The following is a 26,565-nucleotide window of genomic DNA, read 5'->3' as shown; positions in this document are numbered from 1 at the left end:
TTTTATGTAATAAAATACGGCCGGGGTCTACGACCCCTAATCCAAACAGCTTGGTGTCTGTTTATGTGATGGTTGCCTTGGGGGAGAGTGAGAGACGGGAAGGCTACTCATCCAACCACGGATCTATTCAGTTAATGAATGGGAGGAGGGGGAATCTTAGGCGGTACCAGGCCATATGGATGTACGCCAATAGTCTGTTTAAACTGTTGAAAATAAATCTGAGCAATGGTTGTGAATCAAGGTTCAAGCAGTATTTCCCTTTTATGCAGTGCTTGAAATGGAAAATACCTGCTTGTTTCTGAGAAGTGCCGGTATTCTCCAATAAAGGTATTGCATTTCTCTTGAAAAGGTGCTGGTACTCTCCCTCTCAAAATAAAAAGTGCTGGCACTCTGTACCGTTTAAAGCACTGCTTTTATGGACAGAAAAGGAACAAAAGTTATGTAAGCTGCTTCCTCAGTAAGGATGTTTGCACTGGCTTGCTTGTCCAGACTGGAAAGTTAACATGAATGCATTCATAACAGGACTATGCGTAGCATTTGTGAAAACTTTATTACCACAGCACAGCCAAAAAAAAAACACTTGGGCATAAGAGATGGGCATGTTCGCACACGCATTCATTTGTAGTCCATATTGTGCACGTGCCAGTCCACAGTGAGAAGGCTCAAGGCTATAACTTGTGGAGGAGCGCCACCCACTCAATCAGACTGTCTCATCTGCAACTGGCCTCTGGGTGGTTCACTAGTGGAAGTCTTTACTTTTTCTTGCCGAAGCGCTGTGGTACAGCCATGCTCCAGAACTGTGGTACTTTGGAATCCCCACCCCTCAACTGAATGCGCATATCGTCAGTGGAGCTTCCTCTGGTCTCCCGGCCAAACCTGCAGTAAGAGTGAGAAAGAGAGAGAGAAAGAAAAAGAAATAAGGATAAAGGCAAATGAAGTAGTGTCACGCAGGCGTGGACAAGAGAAGAATGAGTGGAAAGTTCGAGAAGCGCCGTCATCATTGGTGGACAGACCTTTACATTAAAAAATCAGCCACTGAAAATACTATTAATAGTTGTAACAAGTGACTTGATTTAATGTATGTATGTAGATGAACACTGATGTGATAAATACTAAGATAGAGAGACGTGTAAATCCTATTCACATCAACACAATCAGATCAGATGTGTTTAGCATTAATTGAAGGCATTGGGTATTATGGTTTCATTACATTTAACATTTTAAACAACATTTAGGTCTTAACTGTTCGCGGCCTTAGAGTCCTGGTCATTTGCAACCCGTCTCTGAATGGAAAGAGGAAGATGAGTATTGAGTTTGGACTTCTGCTGTGTTGATGTTCCCTTTTGTGACAGGACATAGATCCTTACTATTTGTAGCCTCTTACAGTTAAAACGATCAAAGGCATCTCTTTTGTGAGCTCAGTTCAGTAGCTTCACAGGAGATAAGCTAGTGGTTGATTAACCACTGTGTTTGTTTCTATTGCCTGATAATCATAACAGACATTGATTATGCTGTTTACTACTGCCAACACTGCCACCCTCAAAATATTGTGTGTTCAGTCTCTGTGTTGGAGTGATTTATTTTCTGTCGTTAACCATGACCTTTTGACTTTATATAATAAACTGAGAGGGACTTTCACCCAGCACTCTTCGTCCATGGGTCTGTGGAAAGTAGGGCAAACACTTAGGTAAGGAGGAACTCTGCTTATTGCCAGTGACACTGAGCTCCTGGCAGCAAGTGCCGTCCTGGAACTCCACACCACACTCCGAACCCCCAGGATTCCACCCACCACATTCCACTCAGAACATCCCCAGAGAAGCTTAACCAAACACATCCCCCTCTCTACACACTATCAAGCGGATGCGAACCAATTCAAAATACCATGCAAACAAATGAAACCTTAAATATGACTTTGGCTGCAATGTGAACAATAACATACAGAAAGTTATTTACAATCTACAGTACGCATGAAATGGAAGATAAAAATCAGCCTTGTATCTTATTTTCAAATTATCTGTGACATTCTAACAGCTACCGTAATAATAAACTTTAAAGAAACCTATAGCTACTGAATACAATCCTGGTCAAAATTAGTTCAATGTCTGTTCTTTACATAATATTTAAATTTGGAAGCTAAAGATTAAGCCCGTACTGTCTTGGAACACCCCACCAAATCTGTCACCACATCTCTTCCATAGTCCGAATTATCTCTTAACTTTTCTCGCACATAAGCAGTCATGGCATCAGGTATGATAGCAATCACACTTTTATTCCATATCTTACAATTCTCTAACACCACAATTTAGTCTCTAACTTTGACAAGTGCAAAGAACTTGAGCTGCCCCATGGTTCCAAAAAGAGGTTTCTTGACTCTCACCCAAACTCCCACACTCACCGGTAGTATTCTTTCCACCTTCTCCACAGTGCTGTATTTCCTTTGTACCACACTTCTAATGTCCGCAACATGTTCTAGTTTACTTGAGTCCTAGCCTTTCTACCCGTACACTCCTCCTTCAATTCGGAACCCAAAATCCCCCTACTCAACAATCAAAAAGGTGATATACCTGTACTTATGTGGGGCATCGTTATAATTGACCAAAGCATGGATCGAATACCTTCCCTCTAAGCCATCACATTGACTAGTGCCAACTGCAATTAGTCTTTTTGATGGTGCAATTAAATCTTTCCACCAGTCCATTGCTGTGGGATGTTATGAGGAAGATCTGGTATGCTTAATTCCCACTGATTCTAAAAATCTCTCCATCGTCCTAGACACAAGTTGGATTCCATTGTCGGTTACCAGCTGCTCTGGATAACCTTCCCTGATAAATACCTCCCATAAAAACTCAATCACTTTTGTAGTATTCACCGTTTCCACAAGCTTTAATTCAGGCCATTTAGACAATAATCTGTTAGGACCAAAACATATTTAGGAGTAGCACCCTGGATAGCCAAAGGTCCAGCAATGTCCAATGCCAATTTGCACTATGGTATATTGTCACTCCGCATGGGTGTGCAGGAGAAGGCACGATTACATGTGTTTATCGAACAAAACACATGAATAACACTCCCTGACATAATGCTCAATATCTCTGTCCACACTTGGCCACTAAAAGTCTTCCTTCACTCTTCTTTTCATGGCACGTATGCCCAAATGACCTCCAGGAGCAAGATTCAATACTTTACTATGAAGACTGCACAGTACACCCAAAAGCTCACACCTGTGCATCACTCCGCAAAAGAAATTCAAACAACAATGGCGGACCTTTCAACCACAGCCGACACAAAGTTCCAGATAGTTATGGCTTCGTGCACTACACCTCCAACATTAGCCATTGTATGATATTGCTGAAGAGCAGAGTAAAGTTCAAAACAGAATGGAATGGTGCACTCAAAAGAAAAAGTCAACAAATCTTCAAGTCGGTTTACAGAAAAAAATGTTCCTTTATTTAAATCCACTGTAAAATGTAAAGTCCAGCAACCAAAGCATCCACCCAAAGTGTTTAGTTAAGAATCAACTTAACTTCGTCAGGGCTTATATGTCTTATTAAGTGCTGATTTTCTTATTCCACGACCTAATATCAGTGGTTTCCATATATCGTTGGACATATAAGGCATTCAAACAGTCAGTCATTTTCAAAGTCCAACACCAAATCTGGCAGGCTCTTGAAATAAATCCCAATAGAGGAGGGGGTACTGTTATCCCCCGTTCGATACCTGCTTTGTGGACAATGCATAAGGCTTTAAATGTGAATAATCGTTTGTTAACCAGAATCCAATGCAAATTACGATTTGGAGCAGATACTGAATGGGGTTTAGGAAGATCAAGAATGCAGTTCGCTGCTGCATTCTGGACAAGCTCCAGCTTGCCTATAGCCGTCTTATTTGCATCCACATAACCAGGGCCGGACTGGGAACCACAACCGGCAAAGTGCCCGGCCGGCCCCCCCTCCCCACTCAGGGGGTGTTGGAGGTGCCACCGAGCTCTTTGCCGGGGCCGGTTTTCGGCCGATTTTGTTACAGGGCCGATTTTGCAGCTATGCTGCAAAAACGGCCCCCATCCATGCGGCGCACCGGGGGATTGCCCGGTGCCCGCTATGGCCAGTCCGGGCCTGCACATAACCACAACCTGCATGCAGTTCTTGAAGTTGCTAGCAGATGCCTCTATGTCCTTCGTGATAGATACAATTATTTGAGTGGCGTCAGTGTAGTATAAGGCTTTTAACCCAAAATATCTAATCAGTTTGCCCACGGGGAAACATATAGGCTAAACAGTGTGGGGCACAGGGAGGAGCCTTGAGGAACCCCATATGGAGCAGCTAGCTATGGGTTCAGAGTAGAACTGATTCACCATCACTGTATGTGACCTATTCGTCCAAATGGACGAGAGGAGCTTCAGTGCTGAGTCTATGATCCCAATTTCCTGCAGGAGATCAACCAGCCAAGTGGGAGAGATGGAGTCAAAGGCAGCGGATTGATCCAGAAGGATCAGCACTGCAGCCTGCCCTGCATCCACAATGGAGTGGATGCTATTTACAGCAGATAACAGTGCAGTCTCAGTCTTGTGGTTACTCTTGAATCCAACCTGGGAAGCATCCAACAGATGTTGTTCCAAATAGGCCATCAGCTGGATATTCAGGTGTTTCTCCAAGATCTTTGTGGGAACCGGCAACAAAGAAATCGGCTGATAGTTTTTTATACATCCTCCATACATGCTTTATTCCACTCCTCCTCTGAAAGTGAACTCTTCAATACAGCATCAACCACACACACAAATTCCACATCCTCAAAGTCCCGGTCTATTTTATGGACTTGATCCTTCAAGGGCAACCTGGACAAACAGTCAGCTGCAAACTTTCGCACAACAGTAACATACTGCAACTTGTATTGAAACTCCTGCAATCAGTATTGCCATTTGGCAATACGTGGAGTTGCTCTACCACCACACTTGGTTTAGAATAAATCCACCAGTGGCTTATGGTCAGGTTTCAAGAGAAATTCCTTCTCCCAGATAAAATTCTAAAAGTACTAAACACCCCACCACATTGCCAAAGCTTCTTTCTCTATGAAAGAATAAGTATGTTCAGCACCCTGTAAGGCTCTCAAGGCAAAGGCAAAAATCTGTGGTAATAATGCACATATCACGCCTGTTAAATGGTTTTAGGGCCCCTACTGTAATAATTTCCTTCATGGTGGAATTTAAGGTCCTGTCACATTCATCATTCCACAAGAATCTAGCATTTTGTTTTTTAAAGTGTACGTAAACACAACTTTTGTGCAGTAAAATTCCCAACAAATTTTGAATACTATTCACTGAACCCTAAGAATGATCTAAATTGATCCTTATCATTAGGGGCGGGAGTATCCTAAATAGCTCTCAGAATCTCAACTTTGGGCTCCATTCGGTTACTAGATATATGGTGCCCCAAATAGTCCAAACCTAGCTGACTAAATTTACACGTGTCCCTCCTTAACGCAAGTCCACTCTTCCTGATTATTTGCAAAACCCCATCTAGCCTTAATTCATTCTTCTTTTTGATTTTTGCTATATACTAATATGTCATCCTGGAAATATACTACACCAAGGACATTCTCGAACAAGCTACCCATCAACCTCTGAAATACAGGTGAGGCAGAATCTAAACCAAATGGCATGCACACGTAATGATAGGCTCCCTCAGGTGTCACAAAAGATAAGTGTCTGGACTCCTTGCACATTTCTTCCTGCTGTCATATCTAGGGAAGTAAAAACGTCATCACCATCAAGAGTGGTTAACATCACTATGATATTTGGGAGGGGTTGCCGGTCCACCCAAATATTTTTACTAAAATCCGGCAAATCGACACATAATCTCACAGACATATCAACTTTGAATTCTAAATTTATAGGGGAAAGCCACTCAGACCCCTCAATAGGCTTGATTATGCCTAACACACATGCCCTTTCCAGCTCATCTTTCAACTCCTTCATTCCTCAAAGCCAAAGGCACCTTACATACTTCTTGCCCTAACTGGCACACATTTTCTTTCAGAACAATACAATGTTGGAACCCCTTCAGCTTTCCTAACTCGTTCGTAACCACACTGGGGGTACTGCCCAATCCACTCACATTCACCAAGCAATAACACACTCTGGTATTTACTCAATTCATTCTCTTTGAATAACCTGCTCTTTGAAATTACTTTTTCGGGATGATTCGGGTCAAGTACAATATTGAGTTCACCTTGCTCGTCCCACCATAAAAGATTTGCATCATTATTTGTCACATAAATAGAACCTTGTGTTGAGCTGTGCTCAAATTCTATATTAGCCCAGAATTTGCCAAAAACTTCCACTCCTTTTCCCCCCATAAACAAAATGATTTATTTGGGAGGTTTCTAGATGAGTATTTGGAATGTGCTTAAAGTCATTCATACACACCAAAGTATAAAGGGACCCTAAATCGACCATTACTCTAATTATTTTAACATTCCCCAATATGTCACAATGAAGTAGTTTTATTTTCCTCACCGACTCCAGAGAAGCAATTTCTATTTATTTATTTATTTTTGCCATTTATAGAGCGCACTGTAACCCTGCGGGCATCCTGGCGCTGAGACAGCAATAGGACTGGAGTACTAGACTGCTGAGCTAAATGGAAGTGGCTGATATAGAGTTAGAATCAGGGATCAGACTTTGGGAAAGAGCCAGGGGCCTTATTTATGAAGGCCTTGCGCCACCGGTGCGTCACTTTTAAAATGGGAAAAAGTGACGCACCGGTGGTGCAAGGCCTTCATAAATGAGGCCTCAGGTCTTTACTTTCTTACGGAACGGCATTAGGTTCTGAGTGCTCCTGATTTACAAGGGGAGGCTGTTCCAAAGGCGGGCAGCCGCCACACTAAAGGCTCTTCCCCCCATGGTTGTTCTCTTAATCCTTGGTATCCTAACAGAGTAGGCAGATGCAGAGCGAAGGTTACGAGTGGGTGCGTACCATTGAAATCTGGCTTGGATTGGTTTTGGTCCTTGCCCATTAACCCCTTCCACGCTCATGACGAGCTGGGCTCGTCATGGTGTAGCCTCCTCGCACGCTGATGACGAGCCCAGCTCGTCATGTAACATGGGTTTTTAAAAATCTCAGCATAGATGTTGAATACCCCGAGCGCGCATGTGGTTAAGTGCCTTAAACGTAACACACAAGGCTTTTAACAGGATCCTATGCGCCACAGGGAGCTAATGTAGCTCCGCTAATGTCTATGATGTCGAGGAGCGACGTGGACAGTTCAGCTCAAGCTTGGCTGCATTTGTCGGGATACTCTGGAGTCTGGCAATCAGAAATCCTGGGGATTCCAAAAGCAGGGCGTTGCAGTAATCCAAGCGGCTTAGAATAATACTCCTGACTACTGTGGTTCTTGCCTGGACTGGCAGCAAAGGTAATATTTTATGCAGTCCTCGAATGAGAGTAAACCAGTGTCCCTTCCACATCTTCATGTGAGTATAATGTTAACACAAAATTTTCATCAGACTCCTTCTCCATATCATCCATTGCACTCACAGTTTGACTTTTTTGGTTCACACTTAAAACATGACCCTCCAACAGGGGGACAAGTCTTGCTGTTGCTTAATGATTTTTGCTCCCACATCAAAAAAGTCAGCCCACTTCTCCCACGAACAAACCTCTCTCGTACACCCACACCTTGGGGCAATATATTAACAACATTCTCTTTCTCCCGTGGATTTTCTTTCTCTCGTGGTTTGTCAGATTGTTTCACCAGTACTTTTAGTTCATGCACACTCGCATTTTTACACATTTCTTTGACACAGTATTCAGAATGTTCAATACTCCTAGCAATCGTAAGTGCCTTCTCTGAATCTGGATCTTCAGTAGAGAACAGTTTCTCTTGTATTTTTTTATTATTCGTTTTTCTATGAGTTGATCCCGGATAATCTCATCTTTAAACTCCCTGTAATTACTAATTGTTACAAGGGTTTGTAACCCTGACACTAAGTCATCAATTGGTTCACTCGGAAATTGTGACCACTGTAAAAACTAATGCTGTTCCAGTACTGTGTTTTTCTTTGGGTTAAACCTCTTGTCCATAGTTTCAACACACAAATATACTCATCAACAACTTCATGAGAACCTTCATCCTCCTCCACAACCCCAGCAACACCGAGCTCCAGGCAGCAGCTGCCATCCTGGAACTCCACACCACATTCTGAACCCCCAAGATTCCATCCATGACATTCCACTACAAATACCCCCAGAGAAGCTAAACCAAACAGTCTGTCAGTGTATCAGCCACATTTTTGTTCCACCCACAACATACAGCATGGGCCACATGAACGGCCTACTTCATCCAGTATCTGTGAGTACAGCATTTTGCTCTGCACAGTGTCCAACTATACATAATAAGTTGTCCCCTGGTAAGGTTTTACAAGGCGCACTCACAAACACTGCCAAAGTCAAAGTTGGCAGCCAACAACAGACCGGATGGCTTTGCTAGTGCTTGCTAAATAATTACCTCTGTTCTAATTGCTATGATCACCACAGCCATACCAGCGTGTGATATATCTAGCTGTCGGAACTTCCAACAAAAGAAAGACAATATCAAGGAATGAGCTGTCTGTGGAGTCTGGAGAGAGACAGAAAAAGTTGCTTCAATGACGATGGAGACTAAAAAGAAACAAAATACACTTCTCACCTATTGTTTCACATACTATAGTGAGTTTAAACAGAGCCCTGGCTGGTGCTGTGATTTATAGTGGAGAACATTACTTAACTGTAACCACTGTTTTGCAGCTTTTCTCTCCCATGGGTTCACACGCAGAACATAGTTTGCCACCAAATGCTAGCCTAGAAAATTGCAACTGGATGTTTTTTGGGTATCAATGTGGAATATATGAACTAACACCCAGAACATTGCTCTGCAATCAGCAATGCACCTCATCTAAACTTTATCTTCACAATCTAGTTATTTATTAAACTAATACCTGGTATATTCCCGTTAATGGGGAAAAAACGATCTTGAACAGCAACTGAATAGACAATTCAGGCTGTCACTTCAAACAATATAAGTCAGTCAATTTTCTTTATTCGATTATTGAAAATCATAAAAGAACGAGCAGTGTTACATATCACAATTTCATTGAAGCACAAAAAATTTTGACAAATTTAAAACATACAGTCATTATTATAAAAACAATTAATCTACAGTACAACATACATAAATATTTAAAAAGAGCTAAGAAGAAGGACTTATTAAAACACAACTCATTTAGATAAATGGAAAAAAGAGAAAGTTCATTTTTCAGAGATAAAGTGCCTGTGCCTTGTGCGATGCTTGTTTAAGCGTGCACCTGCAACTAGAAAACTAGCAACTGAGAAAGCTACTTTAACATTAGGGAGAAGTTGCAAAAACAACAGGGCTGGTTTAACCTGAATAAAGCCCTGGTTACGTAAGATAGGGAGCAGATAACTTTTCCTGATCTCAGTGTAATGTCCGCAGAACATGATAAAGTGCATCGTGTCCTGTGTTGAGAAGTCGTCACAGTCGCATGGTTCAGCATCATCAGGTCTAGACCAAAATCTAAAGTTACCCAGTACGAAATGAATTAAATCAAAACGAAATCTCGTTAAGAGAAAACGATGATAAGAATTTGTAATAAAAAGGAGATAAGGTTCCGTTCCTGGAGCTGAGGAGAGCATGCAGTGTTTTCTGACCATAGGTTTTTTTAGCTCTACTTCTTCCCTCTCCATGACATATAAGTTTGTCAAGGTGTTTTTGACTGATTTGAAATCTTCATAAGTTATCCCGTCTGGAGAGGAGAAGAGCTCCGGGCGGCCTGCCAAAGTGAGCTGCGTTTTGACATATCTTAACCAAGGAATGTAGAGGGCTCTATCCAGGGCTAAACAAGAGCATGTTTTTATCCAACCAATCACTGGGGCTAGTTTTAGAATATCAGAGATATAGCCCAGACCTAACTCTGTATGTAATGCAAAGGTCGGAGTTGATTGGGGAACAGAGAGCAAAGATCTCAAAAATATATTTTCTACATTCTGTATTTTAACTGAGCTGGTATATCCCCAGATTACAGAACCATACTGGGCGACTGACAAGCATTTGGATTTATAAACTTTGATGATACTTTCCATGGGACGGGCGCCCAGTTTTTTGGCAAACCCTAGCAGCCCTGCGGCCGCTCTAGCGACAGCGCTGCTTTTGGCCAAAAGCTGGGGGCCCCAAGTGCCCCTATCGTCAAAAGTCACTCCTAAATATGGAAAGGAGGGGACTCTCTTGACCTCCTTTCCTGCACAGAAAAATGTTAGCGACTTTCATTTCCTGCCTGCGGGTCCAGCAATCATTACATGAGATTTATCTGTATTAATTTTCATGTCCAATGATGACATAAAAGCCCCAAAAGATGCAAGGAGTTTATTTAGCGCAACTCCGGAGCGTGCCAGAAGGACAGCATCGTCCGCGTACAGGAGTACAGGAATCTTTGTCTCACCTGCACGCGGAATATCACTGTGGGATGTTATCATTACTGCCTCTAGGTCATTGATGTATAAAGTGAAGAGGAGGGGGGCAAGTATACACCCTTGCCTAACCCCCCTCTCTGACTTAAAGTGACAGGTGCATCTTCCTTCCCTAGTTACTCTGACTGAGGTCATAAGATCCTTGTGTAACTCAGCCAGGTATTCAACCAAAGGGGGGTCAAGACCCATGGCCAGGAGGATCCTCCACAGCTTTGCCCTGTTGACCAGGTCAAAAGCTGATGACAGGTCCATGAAGGCCATGTATAATGACCCCTCCTTGGCGATCACATATTTGTTTAAAATTAATTCTAAGTTAAGGCACTGATCTAAAGTTCCTCTTTTGGCTCTAAAGCCATATTGTGCATTGGATAAAATGCCCTTACTTTCTAAAATAAGGGTTAGTCTTGATAAGAGGACTCTCCCCAAAATTTTTACACTCGAGTCAATAAGGGAAATTGGCCTATAACAAGCCGGATCTGTCCTCTGTCCCTTCTTAAAAATTGGCACTATGGTCGAGTTTGCCCAACTAGAGGGAAAGATAAATTCCCTTGTAGCATTAAAAATATTAGTTAGGATCTTTGAACTAAAATCAGGGGCAGTCTTAAAAAAGTCTGCCGGAACCCCATCTGGTCCTGGTGCCTTTTTGCAGAGTGTATCATTGATAGCTTTTTTCACCTCCTCCTGAGTAAAAGGGGAGATGGAATTTGACGATTGGGAAAGAGGTAATGCACATTCTGTGATCGTGTTAGTGTGACGGTAAATATTACTAAAATGTGTCACCCAATGTTCATCTGGGATAATACAGTCCGCTCTTTGATGGTCTAGTCCTACAAAATACGGATGATTTATAACTGCCCAAAATTTAACACTGTCTTTCTGTGTCTCAGGCAGTAACAGATTATTCCAGGCTTCATCTTTTATCTCGGATTTCCTCTTTCTAATAGCTAAGTTATATTGTTTTCTTAGAGATGCTACCAATACTCTGTCTCTAGGTTTGTTCTTTAAGGCTTTGAGTAAAGTTGAATGAGCCTTGGAACAGTTTGTATCAAACCATTTGGGGCCCTTTGTCTTATTTGACTTTGCCTTCACAGTCAGATCTATATTGACTTGGTGACAAATAACACTGAAGGCCTCAACCATAGTAGCGCTAGAGTTTTTGTTGTCTAAACAAATGGCAACTTCTCCTTCGACCTTGGCCAATGTGTCTTGTAGGAAGGTTATAGGGGTAACTTTGTCCCATTTAAGCCTTCGATTTTGATCTCTCAACACAAGGTCTGTTGCGCAGAAATTGTCAGACGTCCTATTTCCCAAGACTCCCTGAGCTAAAACCTCTAAAATCACAGGATTGTGATCGCTAAAAACAGAAGTTAATACTTTATAAACAAATACATCAGATAAAACTCTAAAAGATACGAAAATATAATCAATAATTGTGCCTCGGTCCTTGCCCTCATATGTCGGCAACCTCAAGTCATTAGAACAGGTACAAAATTCATGAAGGTTAAAGGTAGCCAAAAACAGTTCCAGAGCCTCACCACTAAGTGTATGTTCAAAATGCGGCGTGGGAGAGTATAAAAAAGATTCCTCTGTTTCTCTTTGACAACTCGCCTGGCAAGGGTGGATGTTAAAATCTCCCATGAGGATCACCTCATACCCATGGGAACTGTTCACAGTATAAGTGGATAAGAGATCCTCTAGGGATGCCAAATACTCTGTAGGAAATTGACTGGCTGGGGAGTTATAGAAATTTATAAGTAAAATAGGATGGGAGTTTGAGGTCAGTTCAACCATTAAACAGTTTTTAGTATTGGACTTAATGTGCCTTGGTTTTCCTTTAACATCAAGTGAAATATATACAGCTAACCCACCCCTTGCTCTTCCTGCTTTACTGGGATCTGCAGGTACATAAAAATGAGAGTAGCCATCTAAAGCCAAACAATCTGATGTTTCCCAAGTTTCCTGGAAAGCAAGAATATCATAGTTTCTAATTAAGTCCAGCCAATTTTTATCTTTAAGTTTAGCTCTAAGCCCGGCGATGTTCCAGCTCATGATTCTGCGAACCCCAACACCTGCTGAAGAATGAGCTGACGGGCCAAGAGCGGGCTGTGAACCCTCAAGGTTGTTATCTCCGGCTGGCAAAAGTCAGTCGTTTTGGTCCATAAATGAGAGTGGCGCAAAGCGGTTAGAGAGTTCAAGTGGCTGTATAACAGGGTTAAACATTGGAGGTTGATGACGGTGAACTGAAGCGTTGTTCCTTAAATCTTGGCCCCATCTGAAGTGAGAGTCCCAGTTGGTATCCCACCCTGGGGCAGGGGTCCTTGGGAAAGATACGTTCTGCTGTTCTCCGTAAAAAAATTCAAAGTAAGGGGAACCACAGTACCTCTTCTTCGTTGGGGAGGAAAGATATTTGCAAGAATATTGGGAAGAACGTCTGGATTTGAGAAGCTCACCGCCACACAGTCCCCTTTTAATTTTTTTGGCCGGTTTCCCAGCCAAGGAACCCTGGTTGCAGATTTAATCACACTTGCAAGGTGATGTTTCCCCCCTGGTGCTAGTCGCATATTACTAGTTAACCAATGTAGGGCTTTGCTGCAGAGTGAGTTTGAACTTTCAGCTATGCCCCCTTCCAAAGGGGGAACATTTGCGAGGACCAAGACCACGGGTGTGGCCTCGACGATGAATTGCAAGGGATCCGTAAAATGAGTTTGAGCTTGTACTTGTATTTGTGCAGGGGGAATATTAGCCGAGGGAGTTGGATCTGTTGTGGAGCATGCTGGTATGGAACCCTCATTTATAGCTGTTTGGGTTGGTTGCAATGGGTTCGCCCCAAGCAGTTCTATTCCATCTCCGACACCCATATCACTTCCTGCTTCAGCTCCTCTAGAATTGTTACCCGGATGAGTAATTAACGTAGTAATTTTTTCAATACCACTTGCAACTGTGTTTTGGAGTGCACCCAGCTTCTTGACCTCTGCTTGCAATTTATCGATCTTGGATATGAGAGGTTTAACAATGATATTGATTTTCATCTCAATAAGGTCAGCGATTTTATCAAGTAGGGCTTCCTCAGAGGAACAAATAGGATGATCCTCAACATGAGTCACTTGTTTATGTTTTGGGGTGGTTGCCCTCTTCCGCTTAGTCCCTGAGCGTAAACCCCCCCGCTTGGAAGGATTCTTTGTACATTGACGTTTAGGTCTGCCAGCATGTCCTATGAGAGATTGGTCTAGGGCGGAGACCTGTGACTGTGTATCTTGCTCAAGGTCGTGATCAATGTCAATGTCTGTGTTAACTTCAATGGGCAAGCCTTCAGAAGCCGAGTTGCATTCTCCGGAGTTCCAGGTATAACTTGGGATATGATATCAGCAATAGAGTCTACACTGTGAACATCCTGCGTTATTATTCCATCAGACAGAATAGAAACAGATATAGGTGGGGATGGGCAAAGCAAATCAGGCGATAGGCTCAGCCCCAATGACTCCCTCCTTTGCATATTAATTTTCTGAACAGTCTGAACCAGGTAATTATTAATCTTGTTGTGTTGAACTGCAACAGGTTTTTTGGACATTGCTCAGACTGTATAATATATTTTGATGACACTCACAAGACTTACTTGAAGGTAAATCACTAAGGAGACTCCTGCAGCGTTTCTGGCCCTGCCCCTGCCTCCTCCTGCCGATGAGGGCCGTAGAGGGCCCGCCCTTTGCCCGGGCTTCGCCCCGGGCGTCCCGCGCAGCGGGTGACTGAGGCGCTTTTGTGCGCCTCCTGGCGCCCTCGCGTCGTTGGTAAGCGCGCCGCCGCGTAGGCTGCCGGGAAATGAAGTCCCGGAGCGGCGGCTCGTGTAGTCCTGGTGGAAACTGACTCCTGGCGGTGGCGGCGTGGCAGCGTCAAGCAGGTGAGTGATTCACTGTCTCCCACAAACAATATAAAATATCGTTGATAAAGCCAAACCTCGAACATCAAATTTCAAAGCAATACATATTGCGGAGGAAACTTAAGTTCGATGTATTAAAAATGTGGTTAATAAGAGTGATCACAATGTGTGTAGTGACTTTTTGCTAACACTAATTTATTTTTCTAACAGACCTATGTAAAATAAATAAATGTACAAAATAACAAATCGTTAGTTGTAGAGCGTTTTGCCTAATTAATATTCATTCAGCAGGCCGTAATTTGTGACTTCCAGTAAATGGCTGCAAAGACAGAGATGGCCCTACAGGGGGCAGCTCCATGTATTTGCATTTCAATACAGGAAACTTGCTTTTATGCAGTGCAATACTGGGACTCCTTTTAAAAAAAAATGTTTTCTGTTTTGAAAAACTTTAGTGAGAGCTGGCAGTGGTCCCCTGGGCCACAATCTACCTCTCCCGCCTGCACAGTCCCCCTCAGAGGCTGCCACCCTGATTCCCAAAGGAGATGGGTCCAAAGGCGACCCAATTCCGCATGCAAATCACTTACCATCCCAAACTGGGAGCTAGTAACCGATCAGTGGCTTGTAACGGCAATTATGGACCCACACCATTGAAAGACACCTTAACAACTCACAATTTGGGAAGAACATCCAAGTCCATTGTTACCAAGGGCAAGCACTCACAGGCTCCTCAGGGAGGTAAGTGTGGGGAGACTCAGGAATCAATACAACCGCCCTAGCAGTGCAATAAGATCAATGTGCCGTAAGAGCAATGTCAATGTTTGAAGAAAAGACAAGTACTTTATTACAGAGAAAACAACATGTTTTTACTACACATTCAATAATACATGAATACCTGATTCACATGTACAAGTCTTTGTGGTTTTAGGAGCCTCTGATGACTAATCCAATCACCCCAGCCACCTGTCTGTTCAAGGGTCCCCATCCCTTTCTCTGGGTTCCACCGCTCATGTTCAGAGTGTGAGGTAAGGTCTAAAGCTGCATCTCTTGCCCCCACCCCCCGACCCTTGCACTTAGTCTCTAAGGTCTAGGCCTGTTCAGTCTCTCATCCAGTTTGTATGAGCAGCACCAGGCTGAGTTCAGCTATTCTGCAGCAGCAGGGGCTCAGTGGTAGCTGAAGCTACCAGGTGGCACACCATAGTCTTCCAAGGAGCCTCAAAGTACAGATAGTTGTCCAGTAAACCTTGTTGTATAATCCTTACCCAAAAATGGTACTGTTGGATGCCAGATGTAACTAACAGGTCATGACATGCCCCAGTGTTTTAACTATGTGCCTAATTACCACATGTAGTAAAGTATAGATATTTTCTGGGACACATTTTAAAACTATTACAAGACAGATAATTTTGGATGCTCTTTATGAGCAGTGGACCGACAACTGTGCAGGTTCCTAGTCTCCAGGGAGAAGAGCATAGTCTGGGACCATTTCCAATCTGAAACATTTCACCTTCCTTGCGGGGTGCTGCAGGGCTCAGCCCTATCACCCACTCTCTTTAACATATATGTCACTCCTCTGGCTAGAATCATCAGAGAGTATGGGTTCACCTTGGTCTCCTATGTGGATGATTCCCAACTCATTATATTCGTATCAAAAAATCCAGAAGCTACTGCCGTTAGCTTCCATTCCTGTTTGACCAAAATCATGAGCTGGATGAGTCAAGACTTCCTTAAGATTAATACAGAAAAAACTGAGGTGATGGAATTTGGTAAGGGCCCTTCCGTGTGGAACCAAACCTGGTGGCCAACAGAGGCGGGTAAGTGTCCCATCCAACATCTAAGGTCCGGAATCTAGGAATCATCTTGGACAATCAATTACATTCTGCAGGCAAGATAAACCGCTTTACGTCCTCCTGTTTTTTCTTACTAAAGCGCGTACGTAAGATTTAAATTTTTATTCCTCAGGAACTCAGGAGAACGGTGGTGGTGGCCCTTATTCTGTCTAGAATCGACTACTGTAACAAACTTTTTGTGGGCATTGACAAAGCTCAGTTGTCCAAATTGCAGTCTTTACAAAATGCAGCCGCTCGTCTGCTTTTAAACATCCCAAAAGGCCACTCTACCTCAGCACCAAGACGCCACGGCATTCGAGCGCTTTATATACTTCTTTTTCATTTCATTTCTCAATAACCTACATGAAACTGGCTAGTATCAGTGGTATTCATTAGCTACTGATCTCGATTGACTGTAGAACAGATGGACAATCCCTCACCCCTCCACAAAGGTGCACTATGATCAGAATGGCTATCCAGTGTCCAGAGCTCTGTTGCTAATGAGGGGTGTTGCTTACTTTTACAGCATAGTAGTCACCCCTATTCAGTGCTGCTAACGTGTGCACCCGAAACAGACCCTGCTGAAGCAGACAGTGGCTGATCTGATCTCATTCTACTTTGGGCTAACGAACACAGGGTTACAATGATGGATCTACAGGAATATTTTGCTTATCTTAATGACAATCGTTTTAATGTAACATTAACATTAGAACACAGCCAGTCTCACATAGTGTTCTTAGATGTAGAGTTGTTTATTGAAAATGATAACATTTTGAGTAAATTGTACAGGAAACCAACTGCCACTAATTCTATTCTCAGGTTTGACAGTCACCATGCCAGAGCAGTTATTAGAGGCATCCCTTACGGTGAGATGGTAAGGATTCGACTCAATTGCAGCAAGGACAGTGACTTTCATACAGAACTTAATTCTTTACAGAACAGACTTATCCAGAGAAGATACTTTGTAGCAGACCTCCTTAATGCTAAAAAGAGAATTTATAAGCTGGATAGGAAATCCACTCTGACTCAGAAAGATAGGAAAAGAGACTCGAAGGGACAGGTAGCTTTTATCACCAAGTACTGTATACAGAAGGGTGATATATATAAGGCATTGAATAAACATTGGGACATTCTTAAAGGTGTCCCATCCATGACTGGTTCGCTAGGGGAACATGCAGAAGTTATTTTCAGGAGAAGTCCCACAGTGAAAAAATTGATCAGTAGAAATTACCTTGAGCCTATGATTGATAGACCTTTTGACTGGTTATCTAAACCTCCACCAGGCTTTTACACTTGCGGCACATGCAACATGTGTGATTTTGGAGTCAATAGGTTAAAGAAATTTTTTTGCAATACAGATCAGACATACACTATTAGGGAGTTTATCAACTGCAATAGTGAAGGCGTTGTTTATGCCATTAAGTGTGATTGCGACAAAGTGTATGTAGGCAGTACTAAGAGGAAACTCAAAATAAGAATCCAGGAGCATGTGAGGTCTAATCAGAATCCAGATTTAAGATCGCCTACCTTCCAACATATCAAGGCCTGTCACCCTATAAAAACTGAGATAAGGTTCCACGGAGTGGAGAAGGTCACACCGTGGAAAAGGGGAGGTGACTGGATACTCCGTTTGAGACGGATAGAAGCACGTTGGATTAGCCGCTGTAGATTGGTCAGACTAGGTTTGAACACTGAAAATGAGTTACATTATTTTTTGGGCTAAAGTAAAGGATGCGTCATATGTTGCTTTTTTTTGGGGGGGGGGGGGGTGTCTTATTTGGGGACCTGATGTCAACCCCCAGTGTGAAGAATATACCGAAAGGTTCAGTTATTTGTCATAATCTCTTTCGCACTATCTGTAACTTGTATAATTCAGTGAAGCGCAGATTAAGATTACTGCTTGGGGCCAGACTTGTTACAAAATACTATTGAAACATAATGAGCAATGGTAACTTTAATGAATGGGCACCTCTCTTTCGTAGGAGGTGGCGTCTTCCTTTATAAAAGTTTTTTATTCATAAGGTTCGCCTTTATTTACATTCATATTTTTCCTTATGGTCAGAAGGGACATAGGACTGGTTGTAAGAAATAGCGCATGTATTTGTAATAACACTTCGACATATATTCATTGTTTCTGTATTTAATTCTTAAACGTACTTGGACGTGTATGAATAATGTTCTTTGATTGGCTGTCTCCTATATACACGAAACTAATTAAACCGGAAATAATACGTACTCAGACGTGCTTGCATCGCACTTGGTTACGCTTGGGGTTACTGGTTTCTGATTGGTTACTTTTTGCCAACAGGAAACTAACTAAAGAGGAAGTGATTTCCACTTCGCACTTTACCGTACCGTACTCGGATTAAGCGCGTAGCTGTGACAAGTTGTTTGTTTCTTACAAACAGGAAATTAACCATATAGGTAATAATATTTACTCAGATACACAGGAAACTCACCTTTCTGGAAATAATACCTATCTAAACATGTTTGCGCCGTACTTTGTCATTTTAGGTGATACTGTTCTCTGAATGGTTATTTCTCGTCAACAGGAAACTTTCTAAAGCGGAAGTAATTTACACTTTGGACTTGGTCGTACCGTACTCGGATTCTAGCGTATAGTTGTGACGTATTGTCTGGGGTATGGACCTGATTGGGAACTAGAAGATTTTGACCAGACACGATGCGCTAGTGGTGTGCGAATTAGTGTGGCGGACCGGAGAGGGAACTTCTTTCCATGAATTTGGCGCGTAAAGGACTGTCATTTTGATTGGCTAGGAGGGGGTTTAAATGAGGACGGCTATGGCGATTCAATTGCACACTGGTGTGGAAGGACGCCAGATTTCGCCTGCCGAGACTCACCGTATTTAATTGCTAATTATACGATTAAAAGGTGAGGATCTACGAGTTTAGACGAGTTTCTTTTTAGCGGTGTTTTAGGCTAATTTACCTGTGCAGTCCTATTATATGATGGAATCTAAGGGTTTTCCTCTACTTATTTTTGCAGGAATGGTGCTTTGGAATATATAAAGATAAGGTGAGGAATAGCAATAGTTAAACAGGACCGTGTAGAATTAAAACTGTAATATGAGAGAGTCTGACTCCTAACTATATTTTTTTCTCAGATAAAGTTCTTTGCAAACTATTGAACAGTAACTCATTGAAGACTTATTGAATAGAATACCACTTAAAATTGGTAAGCATCCTTTAGATTAGAAGTGAAGGGATTATGTTGTGCCTCCTAGTAGTAGTTTCAAATTACTAAAGTGTTCTCTTAAAAATTGTACAGGGGTCTTAAATAGGAAGAATATTTTCCCGGAGGGGAGGTTGAGGCAAGGACACTAATTAAGTATCACTTTCAGGTGAGATATAACTTCTATAACTTATATGTTTTCTTTGTATACATCTGTAGAGAATGGCCCCTAGTGAGGTATTTCTTGGTGTGTACGATATAGTGACCTAGGTTATTCCAGGGGCTCACATTTTTAGATTGGGAGCCTTTTTTTCATCAAAAATTATGACCAAACTAATTAGGATGTGACATTATGTCCAGTAATTAAGAACTGTTTTTCTTTTTATCATGTCTTGAAATAATAATATGATTCCAATAGTAAGTTCCACTAGACAAGGATCAATATGAATTTTTGGAAGGGTTGTCTTTCCATGTGATGTTTTGATGCACTTACATGATGAATACATTTTTAATTTCTTGTATTACGTTTACAGATGATTTCGAATTAGGATGTATTACTGTCGATATCATTGTCTTTACGAGTGATGAAACTGAATATCGCGTATTCAAATTGCATATAAGAAAGAGGTAGGCTGACTAGAATACTTTGTTATAAATTTCTTAAAGATTATATTAATTGCTCATTGAGTTCTAGGGAGGGATAATGATTATTCTTTGCTTATTAATTTTTATAATGTTTTTTTCCATCTTTGTAGCTTGTTAAATAGGCAGGTGTTTAAGACTGTTCAATGGACGGACTATCAGCGGAATTTGTATCTATGTGTTTTGAATTCTTTTTATATATGAAGCATTAGAGATAATTCATCTATATCTTTTCGATTTTTGTGTTTTTTATACAACAGCCCTGATGATGTCCATGTTTGGACGAAACACGTTGGCTGTTTGACATGTGTATTGACTAAAGAACAATGAAGATGTACTATTAAGTGATCACCATCATCTCTATTGCAATAATATCAATAAAGAACATTTTGGGAATCCACATCTGTGAACCTTTTGATATTTCTTGTTGAATTTGAGTCGCTCCCTCAACTCATTGGAATTTGATTATGGATATTATTGGATTTTTTCGGTGTATCCAAATGAGGTTTTGAGCTGACTTTGGACTGTTAACTATTTGAACTACTTTATATATGAATTTGGTTATTGTCTGTGCTGACTGAGTCACCCTCACCGTCTTCTGTGTACTAGTATTTTACAATTATAGTACACATAGGGTGTTGGAGCAGGAGTTTCGTATGTTGAAGGATTATGTGAGTGGAGAGCACCCTTGCCGCCTCTTTGCCACTAGCTCATCTCGTGTTGATGACAGCAGAGAAACGGATGCATACAGAAGTCCAGAAATGAAAGAAGAAGGCATCATATGTCAATGACAGTTACGGAATATACACTGTATGCTTAGATCAGCTGTTTGGTCAATAATATTTATTGCTTGACATTTTCTCTCTTTGAAAGCACTACATATTAATCAATATGACATTTTGCATAGGACAGCATTTTAAGGAGATCATGTGATGTGTTTTTATGTGTGGTCATTCGTTTTTTCCACAAGGGGTCTTTTTGGCCTTTCCGTGTGGTTTTAGTTACCTTTGTGGTTGGAAGAGGAAGGATGGGTTCCGAGCTTGTCTCTGGGAGGAGTGGAGCAGTGACCGCATCAGGTTGTTCAGTAGTCGTTCCTCAGACTGGGACCTAAAACTGTGCTCCTCGCCATCCTGTTCCAAATGAGAGATTCGGATAAAAACACAAACAAAAAATAAGCGCTAATAGGCATTATTCCTCATTCCCAAACAATAATTTCTAGGTAATATTTACATACCCACTAAACAGTGCTGGGCAGAATTAATGCATTCCATTAAACAGAACTGAACCATTGATCTTGTAACTCCAGAACTCTGTCTGGACAGCATGTGTACATGCCAGGAGACCGTGGGTGCAGTAGCTTCATGGTTCATAAAACATGGCTATGCAGCATTCCTGGGAGTTGCGTCTGCTGCCCATTCTACGTGGTGGGGCAGTGTGGGGGCAGCGCAGGAAAAAATAAATAAATAGACACTTACCTTCTTCTCCTGAGCCTCGCTGCTCCAATGAGCACAGGCTCCGAGCTCACCACGCAATCCCAGCTCTTCTCTCATGCTATTACTCCCATCATGAGAGAAGCACTGCGATTGGGCGGAATGGGCCGGTTTCACGCTCCAGCAGGGACTAGAAGCCTGTGCTCCAGGGCCCTGCAGATATCTCCAAGAAATAGCCTGGAGATATCCAAGTGTGCATGTCAGTTTGGCTGGCCGTGGACTGCCGGCCAAACAGACATTCGGACTTTCAGTGCCCACCACTCCTCCTCCCCCCTGCTGGTGATGCTGCAACCTGGCCCCGCCCCACCCCTGACTCAGCAGACTCAGCCAACTTGGCCGAGTCAACGAAAAATAAAATTATAATGAAAGGGTTTTATTATCATTTTATTTTTTATTTTCTACCTTTAACCCGTTCCATACATCCGACGGCCCCAGGCTGTCTGACGTCACAGTGGGCATGTGCGAAGGACGGCTGGGGGCCATCTGAACCCCGCCCACTCATTAATTCACCCGTACTGCAGCAGAATTCGCACTGCGGTCAACGGGTTAAGCTGTAGGGCGATGCTCTTCCGTCATAGTGGAAAAGACCGCCCCAGATTCCTGCATCCCATAAAACTCTGAGAGAAGAATTACTGCATCTCAGAAAATAGCTGTGCAGCACTTCTTAATCCCAGAAAGCAGCCCAGTCGGTATTCATCCATCAAAGCGGAATAGCATTGTACTACATCCCAAAATGGTTGGTGTGCATTTGCGTATCCCTGATAACAGTGCTGGACAAATTTTCCTGTAACCCAGGAACAAGGCAGAGCAGCATTCCTGTTTCGTACAAAACAGTATTGGCCAGTAGTAGTGTTATCGCACAGGACTGGCTAGCATTGCTGTTTAGCAGAAAGCTGGGCGAGTCACAATCCACAACCAGAGTCATAACACAGTAAACAGTCAGCGAGGATCGAAAAACACACACTCCGCACCGCATTACCAGACCATAGTAAACAGTACTGCACAATATTGTTGTACAACAGATGTACTGTTTTCCAGTAGCAGAGTAAAACAACTCAAAACAACATTCCTGAAAAATGTACAGCAAATGTGCCATTTGTGGTATAAATTTACCAAAAACCAATGGAAGCAATGCTAAAGCAGAACATGAGCGTCTTTTGTTTGCGGTGCTTTTGTTTTGTTCACTTTTTTGTGCAAAATGCTTCCTTGCTTCGTAACTGGACGTTTTTGTGTGTCAAAATATAAAATCAAATGCCAGTTTTCCATTTCGGCTAGTTTTTCCATCATTTTCCATAATTACATCAGGCAAATTATGCAAAATGCACACACACCTAGTTTTCTGGCCTTTTAAGGTCATATACCGCCAAGGTACATTGGAATACTTTTGGTGCATTTGTCTGTAAATTGTCCTTACTCTGATAGGTTGAGCAAATAACTACATTGTTAGGAGAAATGTCACGTAAAAGAAAGCGCTCCCTTCATGGTATTTTCAAGTAGCAATTGATTTGTTCTGGTGGAGGTTTGACAATGTTCCAGTCTGGCAGCTGGCTATGGGATATCAGAACTCAAAAGTAATAAGTTATTACAGGCTATTTCTGATGTCAGAACTAAGAATGTACAACATAATTTGGGCCAGGAAAATAAAAGGATACAGCAATTGGACAAGTATGGTCAAATCAAATACAATGATTGTACCATCAGATGACTGCGACCCTAGGTTAAGCGAAGTTATAGCTCCAGTTTTTTTGCATTTTAATGATAAGCACTCAGAGCATCCAATTTAAAAGAAAAAAAACAAAAAATCCAAGATTTTCCGCCCACCTTCAACATCTATTGAGATCTAACTGTGCTTAGTGATTTTATAGTAATCGGTACACTTGAGTGGAAAAAAGGAGAGAGAAAGTAAGAGAAATGTAGTCAGCACAAGCTGCAGCAGCGTACACGACACTGACAAATAAGAAGCCGGTATAGCACAGACAGAAGCATAAGATTCCCACCTCCGACATACCAGTACCGCACATGCACCAGTGATGCAAGGCTCTCACACACTGGCATGTAGAGCATCTAAAGCAGTAACGTACGTTTGCCTCGTAGGCACTACATAGTGACTACCACTCATACATAACAGAGCAAGGGCAGAGGTAGTGCAAGCATCACACACAAAAAGAACTGGGTCCCATTAGGAGCTACAATTACAAATTACACCCCCTGACATACACACACACACACAAAATGGCAGCATTACCAGGTCCCCACACCGACTGAAGGCACAGCAATGCAAAGATGGGAGAGGGTTCGGCAGCAGAGGAGGCATCAGCGCAGATCTCCCCTACATTAGAAGTAGGGCACATGCAGCAGCTCTGAAAGTTTCTTCGACGCAAACACAACACAGCATTCGCAGCGTCTGTTCAAGCTTCCCAAACATACATCCCCAATACTGCACGGGTCCCATCAATGCAAAGCTCCCTCATGCAGACCGGATACTTGAAGAAGCAGTGCAAACGTGGTTTACATTGGCAGAACAGCAAAGAAACTAGCAGCAGTGCAGGTTCCTAAGACAGAGGTAGAACACATACAGTCTCAAGAGCATTGCCTGCAAGTTTGTCTAAACCACAGAATATATCTAGTATAATGGGGTGACCCAGTGCCCCTCAGAACCTGGGTCTACAGGAATGTAGAAAAAGTTGGTTCTGTCAGGTAATAGAAACGATTCTTGGTATACTCAATAATAACCAATGCAAAACAACAGTACTCAAACTTTTCAGTAAAATATGAAAAAGGAGAAAAAACAAGGAACATGCGCAAGTGCTATTGTGAACAAGTGCAAAATGAAGGATCTAAATGTGAACAGGATATATGTACAGCACTTACGCCGTCTGAACAAACTGTATGTTCATGAACTCAGTTCGACACCATAAAATGTAAACAAATATATGGGTTTTTCCTTAAATACAGCTGTGATTGATTCAAATTTGGTGTGTCAGTGATTCATGTTCCTTGTTGGGGTTTATCTCCTTTTTCATTGATTATTACTGGAAAGTTTGAGTACTGTTGTTTTGCATTGCTAATTATTGAGTATACCAAGAATCATTTCCGTTACCCGACAGAACCAACTTTCCCCACATTAAACTACAGAATAGGCAGAGCAAAAGAGTAATCATGTTATGTTATTTTAATTGTTATGTTATTTTAATTTTAATGCGTGCACGAATCACCCCGGAGGGGTATCTTGGCGCGAGACCAAGACAGCAGGTAAAAGGGTGCTACTTTTAAAATAGGCGAGTCTTGAGTAATTTCTTGAAATGGAGGTGGTCCTCACTGCTACGCAGTTGCAATGGCAGCTCATTCAAATACCTAGGGGCAAGGAAGAAAAGCGACCTGCCTCCTGACAGGGACTTTCTGAACCTGGGGACCAAAAGCAGTGCTGTGACGCAAGATCTCAAGAGTCTGGGGGAGGAATAGAAAGTAAACTTTGATGATAGATAGGTGGGCCCTTTACCAAGTAGAGCTTTGTGAGTTGAGCATTCGAAATAGTTACCGTGCACTGCATTCACCAACAGTGGGAACATCTCACAAGCAAAGCATCCACGGTGACGGCCATCAGCTGTGCCAGCTCCACGGACACCTCTAGGGGCGGTACATATGTGCAAGCTCCCTCTTATCTACAGAGCAGGGGTGCTTGCTAAGCTGCTGCATTCGCTGAACCAATACCATGTACAGCTAGCTGGCTGTTGCATGCACTGTCGCAGTTCGTTGGGAGTAGGGAAAGCTTGCACAGAAATGCACACGCTGTATGTTTGCCTGTTGTAAAGACCTTCACACCTTTTGCCTACGCAGTACCTGTTCTGCAAGCATGGACGGCAACATGTGCACGCTCACCTCAAACACAAACGTGTTAGCGTGGCTTAAACGTGTAGAACAGATACTGTTCATGAAGAAGCAAAATACACTTCTGGTGCAAACAGAGTCCTTCGCTGACATCAGCGGTGCAAACTCTCCTTGCATCAACTAACAGGTAGTTATTGTGCAGAGCAGCCAGCTGTCCATACAAATGCACTTGCAGGACAGGTACAACATATGCAACAGCAGTGCAAGTTCAGTTTAAGCCTGCAGTGGAGGTACAGCGTGTGCAACACCTGCCGAATAGGTAGCGCATGCGCAGCAGCTGTCCCCGCTCTCCTTACACATGCACAACAGGAAAAGCGTGTGCAGCAATCTCACACGCTCCACTTACAGCAGTCAGCAGCAGAAAATGAAGCGCACATACATCAGTTGCGCAAGCTCCCCTTACATGCTCAACAGGTACATGGCTGCGCAGCCGCTCATGTTTCAATCAATCACAACACAGATGCCGTGCAATATTGGTTCAAGCACAGAACAGATGCAAAGATGATCAACAACTTCCAAACTGCCCCTGACCTGACCCTAAACCTTGTCAAGGGACCTCAACGTCTAGAAACTGGAAAGGAAACCACAGGCGTAAAGCTGGACACCTAGCCGCTGCCTCCCCCAAGTTTCTCTCACTCTCGACTATCCCCAGGCTCCAGTAACGGCCTCACCAGCGCCTCGAGCATCTTGTCCGAGTAGCGCTCCGGCTCCTCCTCGTACAGCTGCTTGGAGCTGGCGTCGCTGTCCAGGCCTTGCGCCTTCATCAGGCTCCCGAGGAGGCACACCAACACCACGACAGCCCGGGGGTCCATGCCTGGCACCAAGCTTCACCTGTCAACTCACCGAGCGAATGCGTGTGGAGGAGGCGGCCCGCTTATATATAGAGGCCGGGCCGCCGAGGACCAGGCGCGTCAGCCGAGACCGGCTGCCTCCGGGACCCCGGGGGAGCGGGCCTTGAACCGCGCCGGCTCCCGGAAGAGCGGCCCGCCGCGCGCGCTCGCGCATTATTGCGGGGATAAATCTGCGCAAATGGAGCTCTACGCCCTCTCAGGCCCGGCGCCTAATTGAGGGAGATTAGTCATATGTGTCCCCGTGAGGCCACCACTGAGGTGATTTCGAGTCAGCTTTAAGACGG

At 42.9% G+C, this 26,565-nt stretch overlaps 1 protein-coding gene across 1 annotated transcript; it reads right to left on the bottom strand.

Annotated features, from left to right (window-relative positions):
- Positions 1-531: 531 nt before the first annotated feature.
- On the bottom strand, positions 532-26,264 carry NPFF (neuropeptide FF-amide peptide precursor). Its single transcript, XM_086936518.1, has 3 exons — positions 26,102-26,264; positions 21,058-21,182; positions 532-876 (listed from the first exon to the last, which is right to left on the bottom strand). Exons 1-3 carry the CDS (start codon positions 26,240-26,242, stop codon positions 753-755), a joined length of 390 nt encoding a protein of 129 aa, XP_086792644.1. The 5' UTR covers positions 26,243-26,264; the 3' UTR covers positions 532-752.
- Between the last annotated feature and the right edge of the window lie 301 nt (positions 26,265-26,565).

The sequence above is a fragment of the Lissotriton vulgaris genome, chromosome 1_1, assembly GCF_964263255.1.
Source record: "Lissotriton vulgaris chromosome 1_1, aLisVul1.2, whole genome shotgun sequence".
In the NCBI taxonomy this organism is placed as follows: domain Eukaryota; kingdom Metazoa; phylum Chordata; class Amphibia; order Caudata; family Salamandridae; genus Lissotriton; species Lissotriton vulgaris.
This window is presented reverse-complemented; position numbering and strand designations above follow the sequence as displayed.